This window comes from Zonotrichia leucophrys, chromosome 9 (assembly GCF_028769735.1).
Source record: "Zonotrichia leucophrys gambelii isolate GWCS_2022_RI chromosome 9, RI_Zleu_2.0, whole genome shotgun sequence".
In the NCBI taxonomy this organism is placed as follows: domain Eukaryota; kingdom Metazoa; phylum Chordata; class Aves; order Passeriformes; family Passerellidae; genus Zonotrichia; species Zonotrichia leucophrys.
In genome coordinates, this window is record NC_088179.1 from 15,393,005 (window position 1) to 15,419,907 (window position 26,903).

At 46.5% G+C, this 26,903-nt stretch overlaps 2 protein-coding genes across 4 annotated transcripts in view; one reads left to right on the top strand and one right to left on the bottom strand.

The window, feature by feature from the left end:
- LPP (LIM domain containing preferred translocation partner in lipoma) overlaps window positions 1–2,536 on the bottom strand; it is a 318,754-nt gene extending 316,218 nt beyond the window's left edge. For 2 of the 3 annotated variants that reach the window (XM_064721322.1, XM_064721313.1), the window contains exon 1: window positions 2,023–2,146. The gene's annotated coding sequence lies outside the window, so the exon portion shown is untranslated. Of the gene's footprint in view, window positions 1–2,022; window positions 2,147–2,499 lie in introns of those variants that run through there. The other variant, XM_064721315.1, reaches the window with a different exon arrangement.
- On the top strand, window positions 1,386–3,062 carry LOC135451853 (basic salivary proline-rich protein 4-like). Its single transcript, XM_064721431.1, has 2 exons — window positions 1,386–1,408; window positions 2,099–3,062. The coding sequence occupies exons 1-2, from the start codon at window positions 1,386–1,388 to the stop codon at window positions 3,060–3,062; spliced, it is 987 nt and encodes a 328-aa protein (XP_064577501.1).
- Window positions 3,063–26,903: the final 23,841 nt, after the last annotated feature.

The following is a 26,903-nucleotide window of genomic DNA, read 5'->3' on the forward strand; positions in this document are numbered from 1 at the left end:
CAATACTTTTATCCCCTAAAGCTGGGTGACTCTCCACCAAACACTAATAAGAGAAAGGATTCACAGAGCTGGAACCCACACTGAGATGGGCAAGCTCACCAGCACCCTGCCCTGATAACCAGGCTGATCTCTTCGGAACAAATATGTTCCAAAGGTAAAAATCTCACCTCTGTGAAACAGGAATTGGAGTTTCTCTCCCAGCTCAATACCAGCATCTCTGCCCCACCAGTACCAACCACACCAGGCAACCAGGGCTGGCAAGACAGAGACAGCTGTACAGCAAGAAAAGCAGCAATTCTCACTGATCCAGGCACCATGGAGACTGAACATCAGCAATTCAGAGCAGCTTGGAGCTGCACCTAAAGAAACTTGAATGAGACAGCTCTAGCTTCATTTTCCAGGACATGTCTTTCATTTCCAACCTGGAGCTTACCCAGACAGCATGCAAGGGCTGCATGCCACCAACCAGGACCGCTGGCAACACGGGACACACACAGTCAATGTGCCCACGGCCACGCTACACACACAGTGGGAGCAACTTTTGGGAAGCAGGTCTGCCACCACTACACAGCATCTCTCTACAGGACCATCACTGATGGCAACTTACTGCTGCTACTCTGCTGGACCCAGGTGTCCCTGATCTGGCAGGTTTTCCCAGCCCACACAAGCTGAGCCAAGTGAAAAAAGAAAACCTGAAAAAAACAATTAAAGGAAAACCATCTATGGAACAACGGCAACAAGCCCGAAGGGCCCACTAGCAGCGCCTGCATCGTAACAAAGTTAAAGGCAGGGTTTGACAGGGAGGGTAGGAGCTTGCTGACAGGTGGTTCTGTGGCCACCACACACACCATGAGCTGCTGATAGCCCATCCCGCAGGGAAAAATCCTCCAACAAAGGCTAAACAATTGAAATAGGGGAATAACAGAGCTAATAAATTTAGGAGCAATAGGCTGTAAGGTCATAGGGTGGGCAGGGTAAGACAGACCAAGCCAAGAGACAGAGAGTAATTTTCAACAATAAATCTTTATCCATAGACACACATATTTCCCAAGGGAAATCACAGAGTATTATTTAGCCTTGTATGGGCCAGTCCTGCTTCAGCAACGGTGGGGAATAATTAGAAAGTCCCCTACATCCCTAAACTGTCCTGGTGCACAGCAGGCTGAACTACACACAGGACAGCGGCCAACATTTTTCAGCAAGAAGACAGCCACATTATTAACATAGAGATGAAATGCTGTGTCCTCTTCTCCAGTTTTGCATGTTCCCATACTTTTCTAAATATCCCATTTCTCTCATTACTTGGTGAGCTGGCACCTGCTGTATCACCCAGCTCCCAGGCACTCCCCACTCTCTCAGCTCTTGCCCCAGAAATCACTCCTGGAATGTATAAGCATAAACTCTACAGGTAAGTAAGTTCATGAAAGCAAAGAAATCCTGGAATATCTCCAAAAACACTTGTGGCTCTATGTGAGACCTTCCTTTTTTGCAAGGGTCAAAACCCCTTTGTGCAGAGGGACCAAGGTGTTGCAAATGTGTAGGGAGACACATCAGCAGGTCTTATGGCTCCCGCAAGCTCATTAAACTTTTGTGTACCAATTGCCTAGCAAAATAGAAACAGACAGGAAACTTATTCAAGAACAACACAACTGGGCTAAAAAGTCAATTCCTACACGTGTAGGAAAAAAGAAACAAACAAAAAGTAATCAAAACAAAGCAGGAGAAGCCAACTCTCGTTTGTTTCAGCGGCAGGGCCAAGCTGCACCTCGAGGTACAGGAGGCAGAGCAATTAGGCAGGAGTTGCTTCATCACCGCCTCCTCGGGAGCACTGCCGGCTCCCCAGCACAGCCCCGGGGCGCGGGGAGTGCTCCCGAGCAATGGCAGGAGTAAGGTTTGCCTGTTCAAAAGAGGAGAGCAAGAAAGGGGGAAGGCCAAAAAAAACTTATGCTAAAAAAAAAAAAAAAAAAAAGAAAAAAAAAGCCGTGGGTGACGTCAGGGTGTGGGAAACTTTTCCGTCCTTACCTGGTGGGGAAGGCAGGGCCTCCCCCGGCATATAAAAAGCTGCCGGAGCTTTACTCAACTTATTATTTACTACGAGCCGCGGCCGGGGGTCGGCGGGCGGCGGGGCGGGGCCGCGGCAGCCGCCGCCCGGGCCAGGTGCACCTGCGGCACCGTCCGCCCGCTCGGGGGGCCCGGCCCGGCTCACCCCGCCCGCCGACCCCGGCCGGGAGCCGGGCACCGGGGCCGCCCCAGCACCGGGGAAGCTGCACCTGGCCCGGGCCCGGCGCTGCCCCCGCCCCGCGGCCGAGCCCGCACCGCACCGGGCCGGCCCCTCCGGCGGCCGCGGCGCCCCGGGCGGAGGGAGGAGCCAGGGCGGCCCCCCCGGGCGGCCGGCAGCGCTCCCCGCCCCGGCCGGGGGCTCCAGCTGTGGCACAGCTGCATCGGCGGGCGGACGGGGGTGGGGGGAGGAAGGGGGCAAGTTATTATCTGCAACAATACCTCGGGGGAGGAGGCAGCGGAGGCGAGCGCGGCGGCGGCGGCGGGAGGAGGTGGCGAGGGGCGGGCCGGGGGCGGCACCGGGACCGCCCCCCGCGGCCGCCCCGCACCGCCCGCCCCCGGCCCCGCCGCCGGCCCCTTCCTTCCGCCCGGCGGCCCCTTCCGCGCCCCTGCCCCGCGGCGTGCCCCGCCGGCCCCTCCCGCGCTCCCGGCTCCGGAACCCCCGCGCCGCTCCCGCCGCGTCCCCCGGGCGGCCCCTCCCGCGCTCCGCCCTGCACATCCCTGCCTGCCTTCCTCCCTCCCTGCCTCCCTCCGGCCCGCCAGCCTCCCGCATCCCCCCGTCCGCGCTGCTCCCGCATCCCTCCGTCCGCGCCCCCCCCGCCCTTACCTCCCCTGGGGCTCAGGGAAGGGCGGCCGCGGCCCCGAGCTCGGCGGGACGGCCCCGGAACAAAAAGCGAAAGCGGCGGCCGCTGCCTCCCGCTCTGCCGGGCTGCCGCGCTCTGCCCGCGGCTGACGTCAAGGGCCCAAATTCCTGCCTTTCCCTGCAGGCAGATTTGTCCATGTAAGGGCTGGGGCCGGGGCCGGGGCCGGGGCGGCCGCACGGCGGGAGGGGGCTGCGCTGCGCCGCGGCTGGGGCGGGGGACGGGCGGCAGCGGCTCCCGGTACCGGGGCGGGGGGGAACGGGGGCACCGACCCTGTGAGCATCACCTTGTGCTCTGCATCCCGGAGCCAGGAGAGCCCTAGGCCCAGAAATGCAGCCTGTGCCTTGCGGGATCCAACTTTTCACAGGGAAGTTTTGTCCAAGGCTCCTTTTGATTCTTTGGGTGCTTCTCCAACCAAGTTTTAATCTGTTGTTCCCCAGCTGGGGCAAAGAACAAGGTGAGGGGAGGTGAAAAAGGTGCAGGGAGTTCCAAAGGAGCTGCCTGTTCACAGGTTCAAAACAAGACTTGTTGCAAATACTAAGGGCAGGGAGAAGGAAAACTGTTTTCTGATTGCTTTCTGTTTGATTGTTTTTTGGCTATTTCTAAGGACTGCAATTAAAATAAATTGGGATGTTGAGTGTGATTGTTTTTGTAATGGAATGTTACCCTTTAAGTAGCTGTTCGGTGTCCGCATCTGCCCTGAAGAGAACGGGAAGGCAGAGGGTTACATTGTGTTCAGGCTGTGCAGGGGAGCCTTGCCAAACCTTACTCATTTGGAAAGAGATTTCTGGGTGAGTTTGCAGGCACTTCAAATGTATTTCATTTTTAAAATAAAGGGCTCTGGTGTGTGCTTTCAAGATGTTTACATCTTATCCCATTACCAGCTTTAATGTCCACAGTCAGTGCTTGACAGCCCCAGGAGGGCAAGATTGCTCATTTGGACACAAAATAAAGGACAGTCAGTGCCTAAAATACTTAAGTTCTAGCAGAAAATTGTGATTCAGCCTCTCTCTTCACCTTCAGTGGCTGCCAAAACCAGTGTACTTCCCAATCAGAGACCCCAAGAGATTTCACCCCACCCTGGCAGACCCCCTCAGAAGGGAAAGCATGGCATTTCCCAAATTTAATCCTCAGTGCAAACCCCCCTCTAGGGTTGATTTGGTGTCTCGTGCTGGCGTTGTGGACCAGAGGTGCTAAATTCCCCCCAGGAGCAGAGGCCTGACAGGGCCAGATTGGCTCCTTAGAAGCACTGCAGCTAAATGTGCATGAGCAGTCATGGCTGCAGGTGTTTTCTAAGCATTGGAACTGTGACTAGAAATACCCCAGCCTTGTCCTAGCTGCCTACCTGGTGTTTAAACCCTGCTGAGATCCTAAAGCAAAGGCGAATGGCTGTGAGTCACCAGGGCCCCGTGCCGTAGGTGTTACCTGGAGAGCCAGCAGTGCTCTGTGAACCTGGCCTCTTGTGAAAGATGGGCATGGCTGATTCCCAGATGGAAGAGACTGCAGCACCAGCTCAAGCTGAGCAGCCAAAGCCATTGCCTGGGGCCCTGTAAACCCAGGTTCAGTTCCCTCCTGCAGAACCTACAGTTCACCTGTCTCCTGCCAGCTGAGTGTTGGGCTGCAGGTTTTGCTCCTGCATTGTGCCCCGAGGATGAGTCACAATGGGATTTTCCTCCTCCAGGAGCAGGTGGTCATCACCGGGGGTTTCCTGGTGCCCATGTCTGTCAATCTCAGCGTGCTGGAGCTTTCCATGGCAGATAGACACAGGAACTGTTGCCTGTTTTGGTTTTCTTTCTTCAAGTGTTCTTGCAGAGCTGCCACAGCCCTTGCGTTGTGTCAACTGGTGTCTAGGGGAAGTATATGAACACTAGAAAAAACCCTTTGGCACGAGATGAGAGACAAGTGTTCTTCATTTAGTATTTAAGACAAAACCAGTGGTCAAATATTTTCCTGGTCCCATATCCAACAATTATTGCTTCTTTATCCATCAAGCTTATGAAATTTTCCAGTGCTGTTAACAGAAGATAGAATACCATGCCCATCCATAGCAGTGTCCTTTAAATGATCCCAAAAGTTTTAAGCTTTGAGCCTCCAGAGTTTGAGATAGTAACTACTACTACCTCCATTTTGCTGGTAGATGAACTGTGACTAATCCTCTGCAGCACAGCAACAGAAGTTTGATTTGCAGCCCATTACCCTTGTAACATGCTGCCCAGAATGGTCACTGCCTTGTCAAACACAGCATGAATTTTCTGGGTTTTTTTCAGTTTCCTATCATGACTGATATCATACACTTTGGAAATGAAAGTAGAAAATTCAAGGTGTTGAGCCTGGCTGTGAAAATCTGCTCTTTGCCTGGAAAGAATCAAAAATACTGGCAAACATACAATCATTCCTTTGGTAATATCTACCGCACCCTGCACCATAGCAGCAAAATGAATTAAACAGCAAAAGACTGAAATGCCTGACATTGCATAGGCCAGTCAGGAGGCAGGAATACAGGAGTCAGCCTGGGCCAGTATTAATTCAAGGAAATTAAGTTTTTTAGAGTTTAAGGTGCATGACTAGGAGATTGGAAACTTGGCTTCTGCTCCTACTTTCCCTGTATTGCGTGATTTTAACCAGTCAGTTCACCTTCCCATGTCTGGAGGAAACCCACAGCACAAGGTTTAGAACAGGGAATGACACACCATGATCTCCTATCAAACCCCATTCTGTGCAAATTTTCCAGAAGTCAGCAAGTGAAACCTTCTTTTCAGAGTTCGGGTCTCTCCTTTTCAGTGAGATTTCATATGCAAAAAATCACGAAACAAAAAACTCAGGATGGGAAGAGCCCTTAGGAAGCCGCAGGAATTCCACCTCTCAGGCAATAGAGCAGGAGCAGCACTGCCTAAACTGACAGGGGTTCAGCTACCCTGCTCATAAGAATATGTAAAGAATCCATTCCAGAACTTCACAGTTGGATATGTTTGCTTTATCTCCAACCCAAGTCACTTTTGCTGCAAGTCAGCTCTTAATCAGATGAAGTTGTGGGGAACTGAGATATTCCCTCACTAGCAACAATTCCAGAACAACAGGAAAGTCACCCACCTGGTGAACTAATTCTTCTGTGGGTAAAAGCCAAAGAGGCTGGAAAACACACTAAGCATGTGTTTTTGGGAGAGCTGCCACCTAATTTAGAGACAAAGATCAGATGCAATTAGTGTTAGATCAAGTGGAGACTCCTCTGCCCCAAACCACAGCACTGCTCACCTGCCTCGCCAAGAGGACGCCAGTTTGCACCAAGACATGCAGTGTCACACTTGACCCTTCCATCTCTAAAGGGCATTCTTTAGAAGCACATGCAAAACCTGAGCTCACAGCAACAGCATTCCTGTGGCACTGGGAAGGAATGAGGAAACACCAGCATGGATATTAGGCAGATGGGAGAGAAAAGACTCATCCTGCAAGACTGAAATAATTTCCCAGCAGTGTTCTTGTTTCTGATTGAGAGATACACATGTGTGCTGCCTGGTAGAACAAATCTAGAAACAGCAGCGGGGCCAAGCTTTGTCATTCCCCACTTTTGCAGGTATGTTTGCACCCAGACAGGAATGCAAGACGCAGTACTGAGCAGTCTTTAGTGAGTCACAGATCTCTGACAGCAATTGAGACTGCACCAAAACCCCAAGGGAATCTTCACTGGTGAGAAATACAGTCGCCAGCAAACTCCCCAATTTTCTGTGAGAGTATCAGAGATAGTAACCCTCATCAAACCCTCCCTCTCTGGGCACGTCTTGGAGTTGCAAGTGGTTCTCAAGATGCTCAGTTTTACCAGGCCATCAGTCCTGTCTAATTCCATATCATTTCACTGTTGGCCATGGTGAGTCTGGTGTAGCTCAGGAAAGTATAAACCTTCCTGCAAACATTATGGGCTCTGCTCCCTGTTCTACTTCTTTACAGTCTATGCCACAGTAGCCTGTGCCTCAGGAATGGTAAAGTTTTGTAAAACTGCTATATTCCAGTGCTGATAAGTACAGTCAAGCAATGTGCTAGTGTAGCATACTTCATTTTAAGGATATGCTTAAATCCAATTTGAGCCCAGAGAGATTTCAGCTTAGATTTAAGGGTTCCATTGAACAGGGTGAATTTAGGGACTGAAGTGTTTTGTTAGACTGTATCTTTGGTTAATAAGGGGACTTGCTAGTGCCTAGAAGAAAGAACTGCCTGAAGCATTTTGGCACATCCAAACCATTACTAGCACTACTCCTTTCTTCTAATGAATTTTGATGAAATTAACACAAAGAATTGGTAAAGAAGTTGATAATTTCATTAACAATCCTCACTCTGAGTCTCAGTTTAGTAGGGGAAAAAAACCAAGCTTCTAGTATCTCATCAAAACGATGTGTAATAATTAAAGCAGAAGCCAGACTTTGTATTTTATGCCATCCAGTATCTTGCACAGAATCTCACTAATAGTAAATGCCTCATGTCCAGATCTGAACACAGAAATAATGAATGCTTTGCCAAACAGGAAGAGAATCAGTTAAATACTTTATGGAGCCTACACTGAATATACAAAGTACCCCAGTCTTAAAAGAAATATTTGTGGTAACAAAATATTTTGGGGGACATTTTTGCACGGGTTCTGACCTCCCCGTTGAGAATCAAAGTGAAAATATTGAATGTACTAAGCAGATGTCTTCTCCTAGTGACAGCAAGATGAGCAAAGACAGCTGGTTAGAAGAACAACAACAACAAAAACACATCATCATTCCTGCTTCAGCTCCAAAAAATCTTGGACTTGTTGTCATGGAAGAAAGCTATATGTGTAAGAAGCCAAGAAAAAGACAAATATTATTGAATCTGGTAGCATTTTAGTGAATGTGCTGGAAATAACTTAAGTAGGAAGAAAAACTGGATGCACTCCATTGTTTATTAAAAGAATGCCTCTTCTTATTTCCACAGGGACCTATAGCCTATATAGGCATTAACACATTTGCAAGATACATATTTTAAATATGTTTCTTCATTCGTCAATCTTAAGGACTCTTCTGCTAAAGTAAATAGAGTTACAGCTCATGGAAATGTATACAGCCACAAAAATATTATCTCTGCAAGCTAAAAATGCCAACTGTGGATTTTGTCTGTAACTCCTTCAATCAGGGAACATGGGTGTATTGCAGAGACACCTAGAGAGATCTTAAATATTAGGAAGGGAGAAGATTAGAAAATTAGACTCCCTTGGTGAAACACAGGATAAATAATTCACAATGAAAAAAGGAACAGAAAAAAGAAACCAAAATTAAAATATGAAGGGCTCTTCTGGATGAAAATCAGTCTGAGGTGTGTTGAACAGATCCAAGAGGAGTTTTTGGGCAAGACTGAAAAATAAGCCAGTGACCCTCTGGCCACCCTGCTCAGAGGCAGTACATTCTCTCTTGATAGTTTTCTTCTGAACAAAACTTGATTTCTGTGCTTGACCCCTGGACATTTCCATTTCCTTTTCTGTGCCTTTGGGCAGACTTGAGCGAAGAACAGGATTGATGAGAAGAGTTAAAGAAATCAAAAGCTGTGCAGTTGGTAATGGCAAAGACAAGTGACTTGAGGTGGATGTTCCCAGTAACTTGAAGTTGTTGTTGGGCTGTTAGGTAGCCCAAATTTCATGATGCCATCAGACAGTGCCCTATGCAACAGCAAAGCTCTGGATTTGCTGGCTCAGGAGGTGTCCTGTGTGGAGTGCTTCAAAACACCTACAGAGGTCCTAAATGATTTAAAGCCTTGAAGATACAAGAGGTTAATTCGGTTTATACTAAAGATATATACAAAGAAAATTATGTAAAGAAAAATATTTCGTTTGGAAAACAACTGCCTTGAGAATTGAGAGCTGTGACCAATCTGACATACCAGCTTGTAAACAGAGGACAATGAAGTCCAAAGGAGAGGATGTGGCTGCTGGGTCTCCAGTTTCTGGCTGCCAGCTTTGCCCTTTCTCCATGAGGTGATTAGGCAGTAATAGTTTTAGAAAGCAAATTGGTTTATTTACATAATTTTCTACCCAGAAAAGCAGGGTTAAGTATGCAGCTCTGCAGTAGAACAGATGTGGGACTTAGGGAAAATTGCAGCTTGAACTGGAAAAGCTTCCACCATTTGCCAATATCTTGGAGAGTCTGGAATCTTTCTCATCTCTACTGGTACAAAAACAGAACTTCTCAACATTTTGGAGGAATTTCTCCCTTGTAAGAAGGACAAGAAGCATGCAATGAAAAACAAATCACAGTGCCAGAAGTGACTGAGAATCAGTTTTGCCTGTTTTAATTTCCCACCTTGCTAGCCTCAGCTCTGAGATGTGACTCCCAGCCAGTCCAGGAATAACCATGCCACAACAGATCATCTCAGCCAGAAATTCCATGCTGACTCCAAGAAAACATTTCCTAGAGTATCTTGCTAAAATGGATACACTCCCACACACAGTACATGAAAGGAATCATGTCTGACAAATAAACATTTCTTAATGAGAAACACTTGTCCAACATGTTTCTCCCCAGTACTCAGGAGCTTTGTGCCTCAGTGCACCATCAATAAAAGGAGACAACAGCCCTTCCCTAGGCTCTGGGAGATCACTCTGGGCTATGAAAGTGATGGACTCCTTACCTCTATTAGTTACCCTCAGAACTCTGTATACCTTATAGCACATTAGTATGGACTGACTCAAGAATTTTTATAGACCCATTTCAGCTCGCGTTTGACCTTGACCAAGAGTGTCTCTGCCCACAGGCTGCTCCATTTGCTCCATCCCACTTTGGAACACAGCGGCAATGCAGGGCACCTCAGTATCCCTGAGCTCAGCCATCCCTGAATGCGCATTTCCTCACACCATCAAAAATTTGGATCGCCAAGGAGACAGCCCAGCCCCGCTGCCAGTGAGGTGACAGATCCCTGGCACCAGAGCTGGGCTCAAACTGCTCATGAGCTGCTTGTGGCTGGGGAGGAATGTCTGCAGAGAGCTAAACCAGATTGCTCATAGATCTCTTCCAAATTGTCTCTAATTTAGTGGACAATTTGAGAGTAAATGTGTGCTGGAAGCACCATCTTTCCTTCAAAGTAATAACCCGAGAACACTGAGTTTGTGGCTGCACTGGAGAGACCTTAGGATCTCACTGGTGCCTTGGCAAATCCTTTAGATGTCAGAGCCACCGATGAGTATTCTGTCCCCTCTCTCAGAACACTTTAAGTATCTGTTTGATGCTACAGACACACCACAGCCACCACAGCTCCAGGAATGTGGTACAGTTCCTAGCAAGGGCTGGCTGAGGTTGTGAGCCTGAAGCAATATGCTTACAAATACCTGATCTGCACAGAGCTTTTAGAGATAGTGGCTCCAAAGCTTCAGGAAAGCTGATATTTTGGTGCCACCTTTGTTTCTTAGTCCCACACCTACTGCAGGGAAACGAGGAAAAAAATTCAATTGGTATTTGCATTATCCTGTCTACATTTCAGCCACAAGGTTCCAGCATTTGCAGAATTTCTGGAGGCCCATCTCACCTGTTCAACATCTCACCCCTCCCAAGCATAAACTGAAAAATGCCACCTTTCTCCACTATTAAATCAAAAGCTGTCTACACCCATGTGTCAGCTGTTCACCACCCTCTGTTTCCTCCCTTTGGGCAGCTGATCAGGGATAATGACCTATATCCTTGAAGCATTTGTTTTATTTAGCATCACAGAGAAGGAGGGCTTAAGGCAAACAACATAATTATATAACCTTTCCCACCCTATCTTATTACAGAGGGATCAGTTTGCAACTTCACTTGCGGAAACACAGCAGCTCAACTCTTTGAATGTCCATTACTTCATCTGGGCTCTTTCCTTCTCTGCTTTTGTCCTAAGCAGAATGGTTCACACATCTTTCAGTTAAGAGCTTTCACTCATTCTTTACATTCAGGTGGGAGCAACAACCTACTCAGCCTTGCTTTAGCCACATTGGTGTTGCTCCACAGATTCCTAGATGACATGGCCATGCTGCCCAGATGGTAGGGAGGCCCTGATGGAGAGGTGAATATCACAATGCAGTGTTTGAGAGCACCCAGACTCTGTGCCCAGCATCCAGAACATTGCATTGGTTAACGCTGTTGCTGTTGAGCACCAACTGCAGGCTCTGCACAGGGATCTGGGACTGGTACACACCCTGCATCAAGCCTCACCCCACAATGAGACAGGCAGGCAAACGAGAAAATTGGGCCCTGGCCCCTTCCTGTGATTAGGTCATTATAATGGGTAAATATTTTCCTAGATAGACAGCTGAGATAAAGAACTCCTGATGTCTGAAATGGAGTTTGAACAAAACTTGGAAGGACTATCCCTACCTTATAATTCTTTATAATGTGCTTTTACCAAATAAATGTCTTTTTTCCCCAAAGAACCCAGGGAAATTTTTCATTGAATAGCAAGAACAGCATCTAGTATACAGCCAAACTGTTCACCAGCAAATATATAGAATGGATTTAGTGACAGGTACCAAGGGTTGTTCCCAGAGGACATTACAGCTCTACACCATTCAGTCTAAATATTTACTGAGGAGTACAGAAAAGTGAATGGTAGAGGCAGAGTCCCAGAGATTGGCTTAGAGGTATCAGTTTAATAAAAGCCTGTTTCTGCAGAGAAAAATGATTGTGATTGTTTTTTAATGAAAATCAGTGTTCTCGTGCTATGGCAAATAGTGATTATTCATTCTCCATCCCTCTACTCTGCATTATTCATGATTTTGTGGCCTCAGCTCTATCCTCTCCCTTGGTATTCCACTTTCACCCTGAGTTTTCTCCAGGTTTGGGAGCTTTTGTATCAGATAAACTGGTTTATAAGGTAGTCTTTGAGGAACAGGTCTCGCTTAAATCTCACATAATATCCAAGAATGTTCTCCGGTATTTGACCTCTTTGTGGATGAAACAATACTCTTCAGACACAATAACCTTGGTGTTTCAAAGCTGTAACCAGCACCTGTGGAGTTTTCAAACAAATAGGCTCAGTGTTCCTTGGTGCAGTCTTCCTCACTGCTCCCACATTTAATTGCTTTGTAATTATACTTGTAAAACCTGCAATGGGATTACACATGGGGGAAAGAAAAATAATTTTAAAAATCACATTTCAGAATAGGAGGGGATTTATGGGAGCTGCAAGACAAAGAAAAACCCACCTTTCTTTCTTTCTTCATTGTTGTCTTTGGAAGGCAGCCATCAAAGTTTCCTTGTCAGTAATACAGGGATTTGTAAATAGAACAAAGAGCTTCCTCACACCAAGGCACATTATATAACCCAGCGCCGTCACTGTGTGTCTTCACAGGCAGTTCCCTTGAACTTTGCATCTCGCTCCTCCTGAGAACAGTCCTCCATGCCAGCTTGAACAGATGTGGTTTCCTTTAGGAAAGGTTTTCTGTTAGGGTCATTCTGACTTCCCCTTCAGAGTTTTCCAGCCTCATGTGCTCTTTGCTCAAGGGATTACTGTGGTGGACACTAACTCCATGCGCTACTGTTAAGCTTCTCCTCACCTGCTGGCTGAGCTGAATGAGTGCTGAAATCTCTGTTCCACAGAAAAATCTGACATTTCATGTTTTCCTGAATCAGACCGGAAAGTTGTAATTTCCTGTGAACCCAAATTCTGAGAAACATTTCAGAAAGAGCAAAATGGCCCCAGCACAGCCTTTTGTTTGGGTGTTATCTACAGGTTTTTATGAGACTTAAGCTGGCTTTAAACACATCATGTTCCAAGTGATCCCAAATGCCACCAGGCAGTACCCACTGTTCCCAAAGTCACTCGGGGAGCTGTGGTGTCTGACAAGGGTGCTTTGCAAGAGAGAGGTGACACACAGCCAGAAATGGTTTTCTCTCACCCCATGCATTATTCTAGTATTGCCACCGCTTCCATTCCATCAGTGCAGTCACAGACTTCAAGCTTACAAGTATTTTAATTCTTATTTTCCACGCTCCTTGAAAACAAAGGCTTTTATAATATATCTCTGACGATATAACTCAATAGTTTGTACGGGCATACTATTTCCAACATATTGAGTGCATATTCAATGGCGCTATTTTAAAATTTAATTATTTAAGATGTTTTAACTAAATCAGGGCACAAGACCATGAAGAATCTTTTATTTTAGTATCAATAGAGCTTGTTTTTCATCTCTGGTTGGTTAGAAGAGTTTTGTAAATGAACAAGGATAAGACATTCTACAGCCGATGTACATCACCAAATGCAAAAGTTCACACTGGTTAAACTAGGGTGGTATCAGCTTGTGTGAAGGCAGCTTTGAAGCTGCAACAGTATAGTGGGAAAAGCAGCCCTGCCCTGTGAACAAGTGAGAAAAAACAAAAGCTGCTGCTAGCTGGTCTTCATGGAAATGAAGTTTAAAAAAATAAAGAAAAAAGAAAGAAAAAAGAGGTGGAGGAAGGAACAGACACATACTTCAAGACCAAATTCTTGTCAGACTAAAAATGAGTGTAACTCCCACATTGCAACACTTTGCAGGTCTAATAGACACAAAGCTGTTCCTTCACCCGAAAGCCAAACATAAAAGTCACGGAAACCCATCATGCCAGTTCTGTGCCTGCTTTCCGGAGCAGAATCTCTTTAAATGTCAATGTTCCCTTTGTTCTGTGCACCCTTTATAATGAGTCCATCATCTGTTTGGTAAAAGATCCAGTGAAATATGTAATAAGGTTATCTCACCATCTCTCTCTATTGTAAACTCATATCTCCTCTTCCACTCATTAATTATTGTCTTCCATTTCCTGTGTCAGATGTGAATCAGAAAATAGGGACTCAAGGCTTGCAAGCTTAGCAACTTACCATATATTAGCTGAGCTGTGGTAACCCTCCATGTGCTCCCTCTTAACCTGTAATAAACAAAACCAGTGTGACTTTGCTGTCCATAGGCCTGCAGTCGATACAGTTTGGATTAACCTCCTTTCATTGTCACCTAAGCTGGCAGTGATAGTGGACATGGCTCAGCTGATGTTCAGTCCTCATATTGCAAGACTTTGCCTTTAAATCCTGGGAGCAGAGCTCTACCAATATAACTATCTGGAAAGCTACGATGATTTATGTGCTGTCAACATACGCTGAAAAAAAAGGACAGAAAAGCAGCACAATTACATGATTATCAGCCAATGCCCCTTGGTTTGCAGTTTTTCAACCATGAACTGCTCAAACTTTGGATCAAGAAGTGAAGCAATCTGTTTCTCAAGTGCAAACAGGGAAAAGTTATATGAGTCTTATAGCAATTTCAGGCAAATATATCACAGAAGCAGCATGCTTAGCCTTTTTACTGTGCTTCTGTCTGAGGTTTCCAGTAAGATTTCCCTGATATATAGTAAGAGTCAAAACTCTAATCTCTTTTAGCTCTTTTTTATTGTCTCTGCAGCACTAACTTTGAAAAATGGCCTTGTCCCCAAAGAACTGCACACAGTCCATGTAGAGAAGCTGTTAAAATAAATGCTTTACGTAAAAAATATTGCAGACGAACTCGGCTCTGAGGGTTTTAGAGCTACAACATATAGATATAAACCAGAGCAGCTAAGTATGAATGGAGGTCATACTCCAGTAGAGAAGAAGGGAAGCACCCTGTCTGACAGTTGTTGCACACAATCTCTGAAAGCAACAATTCCTTCTTTCTCAGGGCTGCAGAGTTTTAATAAATGACTATTCTCATGTTAATGTCCTTCTGCCTTCCTCCTCATTGACCTCAATACACACCATGCTGATTCATAAAGTTTCTTCTTTCACTGGATTTGAGTGCTTTCTGGAGACCTTATTTGTGCTGTTCTGCCTGCAAGACATCCGGCTGATTTATAGAGACTAAGACACAGACGAGCACAGTGTTGGCCGCCCTACCTGAATATTGTGTTTCCTACACATTGTGTTCCTATCTCTGCCCATGCTGTGGTCTGATTTTTGATAGTCTGTGTATTGTTCAAAGAAGAGAGCAAACTTTCTGCCTCTCAGAAAAGCTTCTGAGATCCTCAGGAATAAAAGTATGCTTTTCTACCTGTATTCCTCACAAAGCAGTGATATCTGTGTCTAGACACTTATTGGGGAAATTCAGGCAAGGGATAATGTGCAAATGAGAACATGATTCAGTGGTGGGAAAAATACAGACAAACACCAGGTGCCTCAAAGGCTGAATCACAAACAAGACAGTGAAAAAATCTAAGAACACAAGAGATGATGGAGGAGCTTGACTTGGCATTTATCTGTTTATCCCAACAGGATATGCAGATTCCACCCTTCTGACATCACTGCTCATCTGCCTCATCAGTGCCTCATGACACAACCCCTCTCCATAGCACTGAGTCAGCACCACTGTGTGATCTCCTCTTGGCAGTGCAAGATGTGGTGAAATGCTGCCCATGATGGTGAAAGCATAGAGGGACCTCTAAACAGGTCACCAAAGGGATTAAAAAACTCATGGTCATCTTATGAGCACCCCTCCCAGGAAATAATATGGGCTCAGAAAAATGTACTGTACAGTAACACAGCAGCGTTCTATGGAAGTGCTCCCACAGCAGATGGAACAATAATTCATACTTGTATGTTCAAACAAAGGAGCAAGGAACACTCACACTTCACTCCTGGAGCCCCAGAAAATCTGCAAAGTATGTTTTCCTCTGTAACTAACAGGTACAGACTGATTATGCTTGCTGTACTCTTCTAGAGGCCTGGACTGAAAAAATATTCCTTAAAGCATCCCTGGGAGTGTCCAAGGCTAGGTTGGATGGGGCTCTGTGCAGCCTGGCCTAGTGGGTCGTGCCCTTGCACACAAAGAGGGGTTTGGAACCAGATGAACTTTAAGGTCCCCTCCAACCCAAACTATTTTATGATTCTGTGAAAGCATCACACACATGGAGTGCTAACCCTCCTCTCCCCCAAAGAAACAAAAGCTGTTTCCTATTTTGGAAAAAAAAAAAAAAACAGAACAAAACAATTAAATGGAAAGAATCTGAAATACTCATAATAATGGTTGACTTACAAGAGGCAATGTAAAGAGGAGCTTTATGTTAGAAGAAACTCAGCCACATGAAAACTAAAATATTGGGCCACTACTCCCAAGTCTGATCCTAAACAGTCCCTGAGTTTCTAAACACAACCCTAAAAACATCCCACACTGTACCTCAGTGTGTCATTCTGTTCAACAGGGACACGTTTTCTTCCTGGAAAACCAGGTCCAGAGGCCAGGAGGCTCTTGTTGTATTTGCACATACTAGTCCCTTTTGTTGGGGGATTTAGGTCACAAGAGTGAAGGAAAGGCGGCTCTGAATCACCTGGCTCTTGCACGTTTTGTGCAAAGGTTTCTGAACTCAACCTCCTTTCAAGACACACCCTTTGTTTGTTACTTTCTCTTAGGGCTTTTTCGCAACCCCATCCACTGCCAACACAAACAAGGTTGCAACATCTCCCTCCAGTCTGTCTTCCTCTGCTCTGCTCTAAATGTCAAGCAGCCACATAGCGCTGCTCACTTGCTTAACCGGGCAAAATACCTGCTGTGGCAGCCCTGTGCCTTGACTGCCTCCGGGAGAAAGTTTCCTGGGAATGGTAGGTGACAGAACCTGCAGGTCGCTCTGAGTCACGTTGGTACCAGATACCAGGAGCCTTGCACAGGCAGCACACGAGGCTGGCTTTGCTGAGCAGCCATCAAGCATCAGGGGAGGCTAAGAAGAGTAATTATCAGGGATCACAGTGGCTACTGGAAGTTGTTTCTGCAGCTGTGGTGCTTTCTACTGTGTACCCTGTGCATAGAGAGCAGGAGAGAGAAGTTGCTGCCATTTGGATGTCATTTATCCGTGTGAAACAAATTGTGGGACCTAGCTCCACTCCTAATATTTGGGATAACTAGAGTAGATCCCTTCTTACTAAAGGGGCACCACAATAAACACTCTGTGAGTACTGTCTGTAAGCAGGTAGGAAACACAGGCACTCTGGTGACCCTCCTAATTCCCAAATCTTGTCCATGGTAGAAAGTAGATATGTATGTCCACTGAATAGAGGATCTCTAGCAAGCCCAGGAAAATGGAGAGTGCATGGTGCCTTCACTCAGCCCCTCCACACAGCCCTTACTGCCCAAGGACTCCCTACAGATGGTGGAATACAGGTCTGCCTGTCTGTGTTTTTGGCTCAGATAGAGCTGTTTGTGTGAGATGGGACAGCATCCTGGTCCCCTCCTTGGTGCTGGACTGTCCCCAGCCCCAAGCCCCTGCCCAGGGTGGCACACAGGAGCTGGGCTGCAGGCGGTGCTGCTCGCCGGCTGGAGGCGGCTGCTTTTATCAGCACCCTTCATCATGGGGATTTTCTCCTATTTCATTCTCAAGCTTCCTTCAGCCTTGGATTTGCATAAGATCCTGGGTTAGGACTAATCTGATCCCAGGTTGGGAACATTGCATCAGGCCCAGAGAATCCTCCATGCCAAACTGTCTCTGGTCGGGGTGTGTTGGCACTGGAAAACAGAACCGTGCAGGGACAAATGGCAGCTTGAATTTTCCTTAGTAATAGGAGGTGCCTGGCTTTGTATCTCATTTAAATTCCTGTCCTATGTGGCAACTCCCAGTCAAGTTTCTATTTGTTTACAGCCCGTGTAGCCAGGTGCTTTCCATGTTCACTCCAGGTTGCTGAAACAAGAAGCATGTCCAGCCTCCAGGGTAATAAGAGCACATTGTCCTTGCTGGCAGCAGGGAGCACCTTGCTTTATCTATGCATTCCCTGGCAAGCAGCAGTGGTGGAGAAAGAGACATGTCTCACTGCCCGGTATGAGTATGAATTCAAGTCTCAGAATGCAAATAAATATGTGGCCATTGAGTTGGAGAAGTTACAGGTGACAGGTTGCAAGTGTAGCCATGGTATCTCCTGAAGGGTTGTTCACTGTGGGAATCATATGGCTGATTGGCTTTTCCAGGCCCCATTGGATTGAATTCATGGACATACTTGGGAAAGTGGGGGTTTCTCTTAAGGTTTTCACTTGACAGAAGAGTTGAGGATTAGTAGTGCCAAGTGTCTGATATAGCAATCACCATCTGTCTTGCTCACCTTTCCATCACTGCTTCATGGCCAAGAAGATGGCCTGAGCTCTTTCTTTGCTGCCAGATTCACTTGCTTCGAGAACAATTTGGCATCCTGACCTGGGGCTGTTTTTTTAATAAAATATAGACACAGGCATGTCCTACTGTAGGAGGTACTATGAGCATGGGGCTGTGATTGACACTGGGGTACAGACTGCCCATGGCCCCACATCCCTCAAGACAGTGCTGACCTATTGTAACACATTGATTATCTCACTGCAATATTTAAAAAATATATATTTCCTGCTAAAAATGGTGTGCTCAATCTGTCTCTGTCATTTCATTGTCCAGTCCCTGGCAAGCCAAATCATTCCACAGTCTCTGAAACTGAAGACACAAAATCACCAATGGAACAGAGCTGATTGGGTCAGAGGTGCAAAGAAGTCAGCTCTCCACTTCACAAGCCATCCTCCAGCTCACAGCTGGTACAAATGTGTACGTCCCTGGCAGATCAATCACTACCATCTCCTTGGCTGGAAATGTTGTTTTTTCTGATATTAGAGTATACACAGGCTCAGCCAGATGCCAATCATGAAACTAAATGTGCAGTTGTAATGTTGGGCAAAAACTGCAGTGCTTTGTTTTATTTGAGCAACGTTCAAAAGTCAAGTTATCCTGTTTAGAACATTAAAAAGTGCCCTGTAATTTGACCATTTACAAGCGACACAGTGGCTCTCCCTCATACCAGAATGTCTATTCCCTAACACCAGATTCATTGGAATAACAGGAAAAGAAAAACAATTACAATTTTTTTTTTGGGGGGGGTGGGTGGTCGTGTTTAAAGTTTACATTTTACTTTTAAATCCATAAATCTTTTGGTTCTGGTAGGAGCTGTGCCACCTTGCTACTGAGATTGTCTTTCTGCACAGACCTTTAGTAGGGGATTTTACTCCATTGAGAAGTTTTCTGTTTTGTTTGGGGATGTTTTTGTCCTGGTGACAATTTTGAGTCATGCCAAACCTCCACGTGAGCATCTCAGTTACACAGCTGCAGCCCCACCTTTCTCACAGAAACACCGAGAGCACTCCTCCCCCTCACAGAAAAAGAGGGTGAGCTCTTTGCCCAGAATAACAGAGGCTTTCCTGGGAGCAAATACCTATTCCTGTAGTCACCCAAAGGAGAAGACATATTGGTGACAAGTCTTTTCCCTTTTTTTTTTTTTTTCCCTGTTCTTTCCATAAGGAAAAATATTTCCTGCCCAAGTTCTGTTTGGGCATTTTTGTTTGTTTGCTGTTTTGGGGTTTGTTTTTTGTTGGTTGGTTGGTTGTGGTTTTTTTTGGCATTTTGCAGTTCCCTTTCCTGCAAAGCTGGATCATGAAGCCATGTCCCGAATGGTCTGCAGTGTGGCTTTGCAGTGTTGTGGACAGTGAGCTGGCACAGGTAGCTGCCCCATACCACACACCCTTGTACCACTGAGCAAGAGAAATCAGTGAAGAGAAGAGTCTGACAGTTAGTTTGACAGCTGTTGGAAAATGACTGTGTGTGATGATTAATAAATAGAGAATATTTATGAATGCCTTCCCTCTGAGAATCAGGCTAATAGTAATTATACTTTTCTAAATCCTATCTATAAAGTCATCTACATTTAGGTAAACAGAATCATAGAGATTTTTCTCTTGGCATAAACACAAGGCAGAGTCCCAGCTTTCAATCTTTACTTCAGACTCCTGGATGCCAACCTTCCTTCTCCATGAGGACAAAAAGAGAAACTGGCTCCAGAAAATATAGTCAGTGTTTACATTTTATTGAACCACTAGACATTGCTGTTGGCCACATCATGAAAACAGTGCAGCAAAGAGAGCCTTTCATTTGCCTGTGCTTGGCAGAAAGTGTCGTTCTTTGGTTACTCAGCTGAAGTTGACAAGTTGCCCAGTATTTTTATTATCAGGTTGTCAGCTCAATCTCACTACTGCCCTCTTAATTTATTATTTTGTATTTCAAAATCTCAGGTGTGACTCATTGCACAGCCAGAGGTTATAATGAAGTATCCCACTCATCCTTTAGCTCACCCTTTGTTCAAGACAATGCAGATTGCGGAAGGTTTCTGAGGAGGTAAGAGGATTGCAAAAGAGTCGAAGACTCCTCTTTTATCTAACCCATGTGTGGGCAGTGAAACTGCCTGATATGAAACCAGTTGGGTGCAAAGGTGGGCATGGAGGTTCATTTGTCATTGTGTCGAGGGTTGAAACTCAGAAGATACAGCAGCTGTCATTACAGATAGGCATCCAAACTTAAATCACCTCACCCCGAGGGTGAGTCCAGAGAGACAATCCTAGGATAACACACTTCTCCCAAGATTTCCTTTATGCTTTACTTTCCAACAGTACAGAAGATGAAAACCAATAAGGCATTTTTCAATTTAAAAAAAAATCTTATTCCCTGCATTTTATGATTTAAATGTGGAAGTGACTCTAAGGGCAAGATTTTGCCAGCATTGTGCAAATATTAATCATGTGGCATTAGAGTTTTTGAAATATAAATACGTTTGAAATATAAATATGTTTCTTAGCATAAAGTGACGTATCATCCACGTTTCTCCTAGGAGTATCTGGGATAAGTTGCTGGGAAGAAGGAAGAAGGAGCACAATTCTATTGGAAAGAATGTCTTGGTGCTGATTATGAAAATGATGTGGAAGTCATGGGCTAAATTAAATATTTTTCCGTGGTGGAAAATTGATGGGAAAGCTTCCTGGTATCAACAGCTCATGTGAAACAGAGGAAGAGATCCTTTTATCACAGAAGAAGAGTGTCAAAACCCAGAGCTATTCTGAATCAATTTGCTCTTTTAATTGTCTTGTGCAGACGTCTGTCTCTGCAGCAGGAATGCTGAGCTCATGCTTCATGAAAACCAACCACATAAACTTGAGGAGATATAAACAAAATTTGCTCATAACAGAAGGAGTTACAAAGCCACACACCCCAGTGTCCTGGCAACTCATCTTCCCCCAGTGTGAGTACCCTGGGGCAGTGACAGGCAGGGGCAGAACTATTGGGGTACTTGGTTTTTTTGAAGCTGCAACATGGAGCTGTGGCAATGCCAAAAGTGTCCCTGGTATGCTCTCGGTCATTGCTGGGGGGTAGGAGCTGTGACTCAAAGGCTGTCCACTGGAAACACAGAAAACTACACCAAGAGCACTGGTTCAGCTCTGCCATATCCAATTTCTGTCAAGTGTAGAATAATAGCTATCCAGCGAGCTGGGACATGCTCCACCAGCATCAATAGGGCTGTGCTTCAGAGCATCCCTCGAGGTAGCAAAGAATTATCCCCATTTTATAAATGAGGTAACTCAGGCACAGGGATTAAAGCCAGAATGTTCCAAGCTGGCTGCCTACTGCTAGGTACCTACACCCATATTTACGCAACTCGTGGCCTGATTTTCAGAAGGGCAGGGCAATGAAAATTTTGGCCTGAGGGGTTTGTTCACACACAGTTTACTGGTAACAACGCCCAGGATGGAAGCCTGGTCTCTGCTACCTGTCTTACACCTTAACCACCGAAAACATCCTTTCTGCCACTAGCCAAGAGTTGGTGGAGGCTCCTGAGTGTCCCCATTCGCCATGCAGAAGTTCAGAGTTAGCAATGCAGGCTGGCTGCCTACGTGCTCTCAGCTAGAGACTTTTAAAGAGCAACAGCAGGAGTAAAACTGGTGAGATTTCTTTGCTTCCTTCTCAGCTCTTCAGAGCTCAGGCTGCTTTGCTTGACTTGCAGTGCTTTGCTCAAACAGTACGTCTGGTGTGTGAACCTGTGCTCTGCCTCACACGTGGCATCATCTTTCCCCTCTGTCCCTTCACCATGTCCTGCTCAGGACACGTCAGCCTGGCAGAGCACAGATCCAGTGCAGAACCAGTAAGAGACCAGTAAGAGAAGGGAGAAAACTGGCCAGATGGATATCTGAACTGCTCAAAAGCACAAGCACCAACAGGAGCAAGTTAATCCCAGTGCCCCCTCACCTCTCTACTGCACTCTCTTCCTGGTCTTTAACTGAGCCTCAGAAATAGCCCTGATTTATTGGAAACTCTTGAGAAGCAAGAAAATAGAGTACAAAACCTACTCCCATACTATCAGCCAGCAAAACCCAGGAGGCAGAGCACTTGCTGGCTGGCTACAATAGAGCTTTGCAAGTGTCCCTACTAAAATCATCCCTGCTGGGGGCTAATGTGATGCTTGTCTTAGCTTGTTAGAGTGCCTTGCTGTCTTTAGACACGTACTTGAAAAACAATGCTGGTGGTTGGTGCTACCTGAGGGAAGAAGGACAAAGGATCTCGGCTGTCTCTGTGGAATGGTCACTGCTCAGGTCACCTCCAGCCTGACCTGCAACACCAAGTACATGCTGCAAATCCATTGCTGTCAGCCCTTGTGCTTTGTCTCATCTACGGAGCCGCAGCCACCTCTGACCTCTGCTTTCCCTCCCTTCAGGCCATGTCCTGCTCACAAGGCTCCTGCTCAGCTGCTCTGCAGCTTCCCCCACCCGGAGGGACGACAGGCGAGAGGAGGTGACAACCTTCAGCAGAGGTTAAGGCTGCAAAAGAAGGAAGTGTCAGCTCAATCAGGTCAGCTCAGCCAAGCAACTGCTGCTGTAATCCCTCTGCCTCAGGTCCCTGTGCTGTTCTGTTCGTGCTCTGAATGCTGCTGTACAAGCAGCAACCTTGTCCCCATGGCACTGTCAGCCTGCAGCACCCAGACAGGGAGATGGGGAAAAGGGGTAAAGAGGAAGCAGCTGATCATGAGAATCTCCCAGAGCTGTTTCCAGATCCTTCTTTTGCAGTGTGTTTTGGGAGCACGGACTTAGAGACTGACTTTACTCCTACTGAAATTCGGAAGTCCAGACTTTGCACCTTCTGATTTCTCCAGAAGAAGGCTGAGAGCTAGATCTGAATCAATTCTTATGCTGGAGCTCAGCTCCATATTCACAGCAAATCCAGAAGCTGGCAGTGACATGGCCCCAGTTCCTTCTGCCCAGGTCTGAGGTGACTCTTTCAGGATAGGAGCAACTGAGTCTCACCAATCTGTCAGCAACCAGGAGGAAGCTGGGGAACAAATGCCTCCTATTCAATAATAGTTGGTGCTGCATTTTATATGGCAGCCAGTGCATTATTCTGTGGTGAAAACAAACCCCATTCTTCTCTGCCAGATAAACACACTTTATCCTATAAAGAGCAGCATTTTTGACTGTTCAGCAGCAGCCAAACTCACGATGGGAAAAATAACAGGTGTTTGTAAGACACTCCCTGTTTATTCACAGTGCTTAAAATAATTGCTTTAAAAAAATCCAACAGAGATTTAATTTTCTATGCTCCCACATTTAAAAAAACAAAAACAAAAAACCCCCTAAGCTTGGCTCATAGTAGTTGAAGGCAATTCATTATGAAAGGGGTGTTCTTTCTGTTGTGGTAGCAAAGAAACCTGCTTATGAAAGCTCCTGAGGAGCAGAATAGTAAAGCAAATTCCTGCCTAGAACCAACACTTCCCTGTGCTTTTCATCAGGCTCTCCAGGTGGAAGCTTTTATTATCAAAACACATGATTTTATTGTCAAAATGGGATGAGCAGGGATTAAGCTCCTCCAGTTGGTGCCCATCATTGACCATCTTCAGCATGGCCTTTTGTAAGGAACGATGGCCTTGGGCTGTTTTATGCCCTTCCCTCTTCGTCTGGTGGTGGAACAGGAGATAAGTGCACTGCTCCAGGGGGAAAAGTGTGTCTCAGAGGCACCAACCTTTCTTCAATCACTGCTTGCTTCTCCGGGAAATAACTGGCAATGGATCATGATCAATAGAGGGCTTTCCTGCACAATGGGCTGACACATGGGGCTGGAGGAAGAGGACAGAGACTCCCTGTCTCCATCCACTCTTCCCATGCTTGCTTACAGCACAGATGGGGGACACCCCTGAGCCTCCCAGAGGGTGAGGGGTCACTCACTGAGTGCGTGGCTGCTGCCAGAATTTGGTCCTTGTCGTGGTGAATGGGCCATGGATAAAGTCCCTGCAGGAGCCACTCATGAGAATGCAGCATCATTTCTGTGGGCTACAAGCTTCATGAGACAACAATTGTGGTGGTCCTCTGCCCTCAGGACTATCCCTTCCTATGGCTCTCCTTGAGTCTGGCTCCCTGCAAGCTGTTGAATTAAATATTTTTCCGTGGTGGAAAATTGATGGGAAAGCTTCATCTGTGACTTATAAAGTCACAGATGCTCTGTAGCACCCTGGGAGCCTGGAAAGAACCTGGAGCAATAGGAGCCCCACCTAGCAGCACCCCAGGGCTGTCCCAACCTCCAGATGCTGCTCCTGGTGGCTCCTGGACTGCCATCCATGTCACAGGTGGGTGTAGACACAGCCTAACCCTTGCCTCCATCACAGGACTGAGCCATCCTGGTGCTGGCAGTAAAACACAGCCACATTTTAGATTTTACTGTTCCCACAAAGGTGCAGGAAGGGTTACACAACCCAAACCATCTCCCTGGGAGGGCTCACCTGTCTCCAAGCAGCAGACACAGAGGCAGGCAGAGGGGCTGAGCGGGGCTCCCAGCGGGGACAGTGCTGTGGTTCTTATCTGTGCCACAGCAGCGTTCCCAGCTGGGACCAGGCTGCTGTGGCACTGTCGGGCTTGTGACACACAGCAGCCTCTGGCCTGAGCAAAAGAGACAGATGAAAGCCAGAGAGAGAAACAGAGGCACAGGGGAGAGCAGCAATTTCCCAGGGCCAGGCAAGAGAATGGTGTGGGTCGGGGGCGCTCGGCAAGGTGGCACTGCCACACGGGCCGCGACAGCGACTGTCCCACCGCACAGGGGCTCCAGCAGCGATGGGCATGAGGCAGAGGGCAGCTCCCGAAAGGGCATCCCCACAGGCACAGAGCAGGAGATGAAAGAAGGCAAAGCGGGGCAAGATGAAAGGGTTCAGAGGCCGGGGGAACAGAGGCGGCCATGACTCAAAAGGCAGAGCCAGAGGCACCGAGCACGGAGCGGCCCCGGCGCTGGACACAAAGCAGTGGCAGCAAAGCACAGACAGGGTCCAAGAGCAGCACAGAGATCAAACCCAGCCCCAGCCCAGCCACACTGAGAGTGTCTGAGCAATAAAGGATCTCACACCACTCCGTGCCGGCAGCTCGAGGCCTGCGGGGCGAGGCAGGGCTTCATGCACACAAATGAGGTACAACCAAGTCCTCTGCAGCAGCTGCACTGGCCTGGGTGAAATGCGCAGAGAGGAGAAGAATGGAATGGAATGGAATGGAATGGAATGGAATGGAATGGAATGGAATGGAATGGAATGGAATGGAATAGAATGGTTGAGGTTGGAAAGGACCTCTAAGATCATTGAGTTCAACCATTAACCTGACAATGCCACTAAACCATGTCCCTGAGCACCATGCCTATGCATTTTCACTTTGCAGGACAGTGATTCCACTACTTCCCCGGGCAGCCTGTTTCAATGTTTGACAACCCTTTCAGTGAAGACACCTTTCTTGCTATACAATCTAAACCTCTCCTGGTACACCTTGAAGCCATTTCCTCTTGACTTATCATCTGTCACCTGGGAGAAAAGATTGATCCCCACCTGTATACAACATTCAATAGTTGTAGGGAGCAATAAGATCCCCCCAGTCTTCCTTTCCTTGAGACTAAACAACCCCAGCTCAATCAGCTGCTCCTCCTTAGACTTGTACTCCATTAAGGCAAGTGCTTCTCCAAGCAACAAGAAGTAGAAAATGCCCTTTCTTGGGCAGGGTCTTACAGAAAAAATGAAGAAGCAAAGCTTGCACCTTTCCTTTGATGCCCATCAGACACAAAAACCCATGAAACCTTATTCAAGATGGTAAAACCCACCCAAAGTGGCATTTCCAAGGCACCCAATGCCTTTCAGCCTGGGATCTATCTGTCAGCATGCCCCTGGGGCAGGTCTGTGTGCCTGACTCTCCTTTGCCAGGCAGGCAGCCACGGACCCTGTGCAGCATTTCATCTCCACTGGAGCGAAATGGTGACTCAGCACTTCCCTGCAAGGCACTGCGAGGGCTCTGCTCCAGCCAGGGGATTATAGCAACAACCCAAGGATAATAACGGTGTGCCTGAGCAGCACGGATTTATGAGCAGGCAAAGAAAGTGAGAATTATAGGTGTCCAGTCCCTATGACAGAACCACCATATATTTCCTCCAACAAAGCGTGTGACAACAGCTCCATAAATTCACATAGTAACAGAAGCGAGCGCCAGCTCATCATTGCAGCTATTTAAGGAGCCAAGTAGCACTCTGCTTATTGCAGAAGTTCACAGTTAGTTAAAAATAACCATTAAAAAAGTCACTTTTGGGCCCTGGCTGAATAAGGCTTTTTATTCATGATGCCCAGCATTGCATTCTGCCTCTTCTCCTTTTATGCCTACACAGACTCTCTTTGGCAGAAATTCGTGTTAGGTACTGTCAGCTTCCTTCTGAAGGAGATTAGCTTAGGACGTGCCATAAACAATTGTAAAACTTAGCTGTGACTATGAAATACTTGATCCTTTTCAATACCAGCAGATCTGAAATGTGCTTTAAACATTCTTTAGCTCCAGCCCATTAAATATCTAGGGAGAGCTTCCCTGAGATGTAATTGCTGAAGAAAGTAACCCCAAAATGCACAACATGCTGAATAGGTTTTTTTAATGCTGTCTCATGATCAGATTATTTGCAGTACCTGTCAGCTAATGTGCTGTTTCTATTGCTAATTTAACACTTCTTCCTAAAGGGAAAAGGGGGAGAGGGTGAAAACAACTCTTCACAGTGAACTGGAAATCAAAAAATAGCTGTGTGTTTTGTTGTCACTTCTGCTACTCTCTTTTCTGACGTATAAAGAGAAGCTCACTTTAATATGACTAACTCCCCTTTAAACATGAGAAATATCAAGTTTCTCTGAATCCCATGGCTTTTATTCTTT

Excerpts from the sequence above, each read along its gene's own strand:
- LOC135451853 (XM_064721431.1), top strand. The coding sequence starts at position 1,386 with ATGTATAAGCATAAACTCTACAG. Across the intron at positions 1,409-2,098 it reads TATAAGCATAAACTCTACAG|CCGCGGCCGGGGGTCGGCGG; the intron begins GTAAGTAAGTTC and ends ATTTACTACGAG.